This window comes from Crocodylus porosus, unplaced genomic scaffold (assembly GCF_001723895.1).
Source record: "Crocodylus porosus isolate Cpor-Errol unplaced genomic scaffold, CroPor_comp1, whole genome shotgun sequence".
Taxonomy (NCBI): domain Eukaryota; kingdom Metazoa; phylum Chordata; order Crocodylia; family Crocodylidae; genus Crocodylus; species Crocodylus porosus.
Genome location: NW_017728921.1, coordinates 18,141,651 through 18,149,442, shown reverse-complemented (window position 1 = coordinate 18,149,442; position 7,792 = coordinate 18,141,651). Strand labels below are relative to the sequence as shown.

General features: G+C 40.6%; 1 protein-coding gene across 2 annotated transcripts in view; it reads right to left on the bottom strand.

Moving 5' to 3' along the window:
- The window catches only part of EIF4ENIF1 (eukaryotic translation initiation factor 4E nuclear import factor 1), a 34,581-nt gene that overhangs the window by 24,558 nt on the left and 2,231 nt on the right, over positions 1-7,792 (bottom strand). For both annotated transcript variants that reach the window (XM_019539194.1, XM_019539196.1), the window contains exons 3-6: positions 5,114-5,187; positions 3,310-3,437; positions 2,253-2,548; positions 334-535 (exon numbers count right to left, since the gene is read on the bottom strand). In XM_019539194.1, the coding sequence (XP_019394739.1) occupies positions 334-535; positions 2,253-2,548; positions 3,310-3,437; positions 5,114-5,187 (700 nt within the window). The remainder of the gene's footprint in view (positions 1-333; positions 536-2,252; positions 2,549-3,309; positions 3,438-5,113; positions 5,188-7,792) is intronic.

Below are 7,792 nucleotides of genomic sequence, written 5' to 3'. Positions count from 1 at the left end.
TTTTTTTTTTTTTGTGGAAAAAAAGTGTACGTGCCATACAAGAAAAACATGTCAGAAGTCATTATTCTTTATACCAATCATAGGCTGCAAGTTTTCTAGGCCACATTACTTTACCAAGAGGATACCCTTTTGTAAGATTCTGCCATGCAGGATGCATTTGTGTACATGAAACTTCTAGTGTTCTGGAAGCATTAAGTGATCAGTTATGGGCATCTATACCTTTTCCATACCCTCCATTCTTCCAATGCATGCATGCATGCACGCACGCACATACATGGCTTTCCAGCTGAATGCTAGGAGAACATCTTACCATTTCAATTTGGTCATTATTACCTTCCTTCAGGGAGGCTGTGCGTCGCCTTGTTCGTTTTCTCCCTTTGTGATCTTCTTCCAGTATCTTGTCATCAAAGCCAGTGAGCTCAATGGTTTCAGACTGACTTGTAGGTCCAGCAGAGAACCATTCAGGCTCCTCTTCAGTGTAGGAATCGTTCCTTCTACGTTCTCCAAAGACACGTTTGCTATCCCCAAATTCCCTCTGAAGTGGGTTGTTTTAACAAAGAGGAAGAAATGTTAGAAAAATCTGACACTAGTTATTTCCTTCTTAGGAATTAGCTCCCATTACTTGCTTTTTAAACATGAAAAAGCAAGTTCAGACAGGAGAGGACTATTTGCATTTCCATACCTCTCCCCAGTCTATTGATTTTTAGAATGTTTCAGAAGTTAGTTTCTGCTACTTGATCATTTTCCAGGTATGCAGTACCTCGTGACAGCTTATATTTTTACTTTTAATTAAAATCTTAGGAGGGGAAAATGAAAGTAAACTAACCCCCAATAGGTATACACACTCAAAACACATGCGTATACACCTCTTACTCCAACTATTTACTTTGGCAATATTATACATTTAGTAAACGTACCAAGTGTAAAGAATTATGTAAAAGTTATACAATTAGCCCCCAGTCACTTAAATGCTCTTTTCTACAGATGTTCTATTTTTCCTCTCTACACTTTTCTGGTGATGAGGCATCTTGATCCATGATAATAACAAACTGATCATGTTCTATGGTCCTTGTAGGAAAACTATTCATTATGCATTTTAACAAACTATGCACTCTATAAGATTGTGATCATTATGTTGCATGTTACAAGGGATTAAGAGACACGTAAACATTTGTACCTCCCCGTTTAGCAATAATGCTACCTCCATCCCTTTCCTACTCTTTACTGGATTGGCTACAGATTACAGCTAGGCATCATTTGTCCTACTCCCTCCCACCCCCAAGGGAGGAAGCACAAACCTGAACACACAGTCAAGACTATGCATCTTTGTTTTGGGGTTTGTTTGTTGGGTTGTTTTTTTTTTCCTTTTTATATTACACACACAAGCTTCCAGCTTAGTATTGATAAGCCACTAGCAAACTAACAAATGATCTGTTAACACTAAATATAACCCAGATCATTCAACTAAGTGGAATTCCATAACTGACCTCCATGACAAATATTTGTCTTAAGGAGACTTAAAGAAGTGCCACAGAAAAGATTCCATATACAGAAAATATTGGGAGTGCTTGGACTCAAGGCAAGATAAGAGTTTACAAAATTATTAGTTAAAAAGAGATAAGTCAAGAAGTTCATCCTCACTAGAAAGGCAAGTGGGTACTTAAATTGAAAGATGGCTCCAAGGCAGCAAACAAAACACCAAACACACAACTAGCCTGTTAACCTCCTTGCTGTAAGGCATTGAGGCAAATAGCTTTGCAGAATATGCCAACTTCTAGTGTGGGCTTCTATTTCTTAACTGACTACTTCAAAGATCCTTAACCTTTGTCCAAAGTGTGTAGAAGCCAGTGTCAGAGACAAGATATTGGATTAAATGGGCTATCTAACCCAGTAGGAACACAGCTATATTCTTACATGTTAGTTCCCACACAGGATATTTAAGTAAGAGCTGTCTAAGTAAAACAGAGTTCCCAAAGACAGCTGTAACAAGTTTCAGTGTCACCTACAGACAAGAAGTTTTGTTTAAGTCAGACTTGGCTTTTGAACACACAGTCTCACTTGGATGGTGCAAGAGCTATTAAACCTTTACTAGTACCAGAGATTTGAGTCATCTAGTCTATTCACATTTGGATTACAAGTGCCACAAGGTGGTTGCCCATCTCCATCTAGTCTACTTGATGTGTCCCACAATCACAAAATAATTTATCACAACCTTATTAAAATTCTTTATGAAAAAGAAGATAAGAGCAAACCCTGAAACGTTTATCTTTGTAATCCCTTTCACGATCTCGGTCTCTTGCATCTCTAGAATCACGCATGTCCTTGTCACCACCTCGGTGGTCTTTATCAAAGTTACGAGCAGAGATGATTCTCCCACTGCCAATCCTACGTCCACCAATAACACGGATGCCATCGTTCTCTTTCTCCAATGGGCTCCCTGCACGACGCGAGCCAACAGCTGCAGTTACATGGCAACCTCCTCCAAAGCTTCGCCTCTGTGGACTTAAGACTACATCCAAGTCATCTTCCTTTACTCGCTCCCTAGGATCTGCCAATAGCAAAAAGTTTATTTAATATGCACTAGTTTCTCTAGAACTATTATCAGTACAATGCAAGTCTGTCAACAAGCCTGCAAAATCAGAAAACAGGTTGAAGACAGTGCCATATTCTACTTTTAACTTTAATTATTTTGGGGGGGGGGGGGGGGGGGGGGAGGAGATGTTCATTCCCCATAAAAGTTATTGGGAATCTCTACCCAAGTACGAATACAAAAGAGCCTAAATAGCTGAAGTTCAGAGTCTTTTTGCATCTTGCAACCTTAAGCTGTTGTCAGAGAAACAATCTGATGACCTACCATATTCATAAAACCATACAGTACATATTTGAAAGGACTCCACCCCCCACCCCAAAACATCAGGGTATGCACTTGTTTATTGCTGTTAATCACATGAGATGGATTCACCAAGTTCTTAACTTCAATTATATAGAAATCTATCAGTGAAGCAAAGAACAAAAATAAATTAGCAACTTTAAAAAAAAAAACAACCACAAAACAAAAGCTTGTCTGAAGAAAGTGCTTACAACCAACCTACTAACCCACTCCAATCTACCTCAATGCTTTTATTGTTGCTAGAGTAAGTAGGATTTTCATAAATTGTCATTTTAGAGGCATTTCAAGGAGCAGACACATTTATGAAGATCTTGTTCCCTCTTCTCAATTTCATTATCCTATTGTTAACAGTAAATACAGTTCTCTCAGTATCTTGTTTTTTGACCAAAAGTCAAGCATGTTTTAAGAATGGCACTCACCCACTATCCTGCGAATGAGAGAAGTCCGGTCTGAATCCAAGTCTTTTTTGAACCCTTCCACTGGTGATGTTCGCCCCGAGCTTGGATATAGAGATGCATGCCACTTTTCAGGGTCCCAAACTCCATCACTATACAAACAGAATTGCAGGAATTAAAAAGTTCCCACAACATTTAAGTTAAGACATTCTTTTAAAAATGTACCATTAAGCATAAAGGCAAGTACCTTTAAGAGTAAATCAAATTGATTTTCCAGTTTTATAAAAAAATTTGGGTTTCCTTTCACTCCAATGTATTAAGATGTTAGACAGACCTACCCACCCCACAACCCTTTAGCAAGCTGTTACTGGCAACTGGGAACCAGTTTTGGTTAAAAGGGGGGTGGGGGGCGGGCGATGCACAGAAAAAAAAAGTATGGTTGCCATTAAACATATGCCACCAAAATCAGCCAGACTCATGTGCTGGTCAGTCCAACTCCCACCCTGTTCTCCCACTGTACTAGTTGTTCTTTAAAAGTCAGAAGATTAAAGTATTGACTATATAGATTTCAGTTTCTTTAGTTCTTCCCAGATTTAATTTCTTAACATCTTAAACCCTCCGCATTACAGTACAAATGTAACATTTTATTTACAGCAGTTTTTTTGACCAGAGACATGTTGGTTAAGGAATTCACAGAGTAGAAAGCTTTTGCATTTTAAAAACAGAGGCAATAAGAAATGCTCCTAAAAGGTAATACCATGGTGAAAGAACTCAGTGTTGAGACCAAGCACTGAGATCCAACCATGGTTTTTAGACAAACCCATCTAGGTGGCATTTATTTGCCTCCCAAATACCACAACTGCTCTAGCTATATCTGGTAATTTAAGATAAATAAGTTTGAATGGTATTGGCATTCCAGGTTTCCAGTGAGATGCAGTACCATGCTAAGCACAGCTCTAGTATGCTCTAACACCAGAGAAAGTTTCTTTGAGAATTCGTTCAGACTGTACTACTGGCATGAGGGGTCAGGAAGAAGAGATACTGATGACTACAAAGCATTTCCTACTGAAACATTTTATTAAGCAAGGCTTGTACTACTATATGGCATTTTCTCAAATTAATTTATAGTCCATATTTTTTTCTAGCCACAACAAGCTAAAAATCTTACCATGTCTAGATCACACCACACAACCTGATGTTTCCAGGAAAACATTAGCACACCAAGCCTTGGCGAGATGCAAGTCAACTATACCATAGTTTCTCAACTTGTGGTACACGCACCCTTTGGGGTATTCAAGACAGGCAGGGGGTATGCAGGTACCCCAACACTCTCGTGCCCTCTTTTCCCCTCAAAACTATGGCAAAAAATTGATGCGCTGTGTACTGAGCTGCACTTTAAATTCTCCAGTAATTGTTTGGCGTGCCACACTGTGTGGCACTGGGTTCAGCCCTCCTAGCTTTAGCCAACATCACCCCTAGCCCAGGTACATGCTTGAGTTGTGGACCCCGGTGTAAAAGGTGACAACCCTACCCACACCAGATCAGACATGTCATATCACCACCTTACACACACAGCACTTCTTCCAGCACATTAGTCTGTAAATATAAAAATCCCCTGGAAAACTGAGTGTTGGTATACTTATTAACATTTTCAGAAGTTAGGGGGTACTCGCTACTTAAAAGGTTGACAGCACTGAATTATACTGCAGTATGTATAACTTCAGCAGTGATTTACAGAGTCTCACTGCAGTACAGTACTGCTACTTGATAACAGACCTTTAAGAACAGTCAGATGTACTCCAAGCCATCCACGCAATTAAAATATTACCTGTCGTATTTTTCAGAAAGACATGAGGGCCTCTGCTTAGAATAAGGACGTTCCTTAATATCCAAGAGTTCTTCCTAAACACAAAAACCACCGCCAAAAGTTAAACATTTCAGACCCAGGCACAATTTAAATAGAAGCAATACTTGTGGGCTAGAACATCTTAAAAAGCTACACTACTACCATTGATATTTCTCCCCAAAACTTTGGTTTGGTTTTATTTCAATCCCAGAAAGAGTAAAATCTGCACAAGTGTTACATTTGAGATTTGGCCAATAGATCTTTTGTTTTTTCTGCCAAGAGTTTGTTGCAAAGATGACACACTCTTTACCTCAGTGAACTATTGCAAAACCAATGCCATCAGTAAGTAGATGAGTATTATCCCAGTGTCAGTTATTAAATGGGGATGGGCTGGGATTAGAGTACTGGCATTCTTAACTCACCACTGGAAACATAGTTACTTAAGTTGATCTTCTAGGATAGAAATACATGTACCTACTAGCAATGTAGCACTAGGTAAAACAAGTGCCCAATTAAAATGCTCCTTTTTACTGTTAAGAGTTCAAAAAGTGTTTCAGTAACTCAGGATACCTTCCAAATAGTTACTTTTAAAATACACTAGTGGTTTAGGTAGAATTCATTCTAATTTAGGTAGAATTCATTCTAATTTAGGGTCTGAACATCATAACAAGTGTTTTAGATAACCATATCCTTTTCTGGTGACAAACTGTGGTCAGCTGATGAGTGACTGAGAGAGACCTTTACTTCCGAGGCAATTCATATGGAGTATTGAGCATATAGGATCCCTTTATACTAGAAGGTGCACTGACACAGGATCAGTACTGATATAAAGAAAATTGCCTATATCAGTCTGATGGGGCTGATAGTTGGGCAATAAATGGTTGTGCTGTGCACAGAGCAGACCCAGCAGTGTGGAGAGCTGCCTCCAGCTGGTAAGTTGGAAGGGGGGGGCAGGAATGGGCATGGGGGGGCCGATCAATGTCTCCCACGGTGAAGGAGGGTGTGGGGCAGGTGCCATCCAGGCAGGCCAGGGTGGGGGGCACAGGACAGAGGCATGGTTTATGGAGTGGGGACAGCTCCTGCTACTGCTTGCACCCTGGGGATGTGTCCCAAGACACATCCCCCAGAGCAGGGCTGGCTGCAGCTGTGGGGTGGAGCCAGAGCTGCACAGGGCTTTTCTTGCCACAGGCTGGGCTTGGAACAGGCTCTGGCAGTGCTGGGAGAAGGCTGCAGCCACCACAAATTTAGACACAGCTCCACTCCTAGCCCCATGCTGCCACCTACCACAGCTGTGGCTTTTCCCAGTGCTTGGGTGGAGCCAGGGCTGTGCCAGCTCCACCCTGCAGCTGCAACCCACCCCACGCAGATCCAGGGGCACATAGTCCCCCTGCACTTCCAGGGTGCAAGCAGTGGTAGGAACCACACTTACCCCATGAGCTGTGCCTCCATCCCATGCCCTGCCCTGGCTGGGCAATGCCTGCTCTTGCCCTTGATCTGACCCCCTCCCCACACTCAACTTACCAGCTGGAGGCAGCTGTATTGGATATCTGTATCAGCCCCTAAAATCTATTGGTGACCCCTACTTTGTACTCCTGGCTTCCAAGAGAAGCCAGCCCACATAGCACCATAGCAGCCACACATGGACATGATGCTTCATTTAAATGCTCTTTTACTCCACTAAAAATGTATAACCACTTGTGGCTTGCGAGGAATGCATTTCATCATAAATCAATGTGCAGTTTTATCAGCCACCAGAGGGAGCACATAGAAGATGAAATAGCAGAAAACAAAGTTCAAAATCACTTATGACTACAAAGTTCAAGAGCAATCATTCTTTCTGAGGGAGATACCTACCATGAACTATACAAATGACCCCTGGTTTGGGAGAGACAAACACTTGTGATTCTGTACTTCTCTACCAAATTAGATTAAGCCATCTTAAACCAGTCATTACTTCAACCACAATACCAGTGTTTATCAAGAAAGCATATTTACCACACTTCTCTCAGTGGTAAAGATTACATGCACAACAATTTGAATACCCTAAAAAAAGGTGGTTAGCATAACAAATATATAGACCTGGAACTGGTCACCTTTTGAAATGACTTTAGTCAAAGTTAGTTTCATGGCATAAACCAACTGACCTCCCATATGACATTACATGTTTCTGCAACAACACTTGGCATAACATCCTGGGATTTTATTTAAATATGAAGTTACAGCCAGGACAGTCAAGTCTCCAAATCAGTAGCAAGTGTTTTGGACTACTAGTAGCTCACAAACTAGCTTGAAACCTGTTGAACCTAATCAAGTTCAATTAATTTTTAGTATTTTTTTTTTTTTTTTTTTAAATCAAAAGTGACCTTAGAGTCTATTAGGTCATAGAATTAACACACTACTTGAAGCCCAGTAACAGCTATCGTTACTTAAAATGGGCATGTTTCCTTACTTTGAGGACAGCATTCAACATCCACTAAAAAACTTAAATTAAAAGTCAGCAAGACTGGAAGTATTATGCTACTAGTTCAACTACACAGTTCAAGGATAACACCACAAATTAAGAAGAAAAGAGAAACCGAATCAGTTTCATTTTCCTTATTCTCTATGCTGGGAAAGTGCTCCTAGGAAAAGAGAAGCTGAATAGTAGGCCACTTGCGTTCC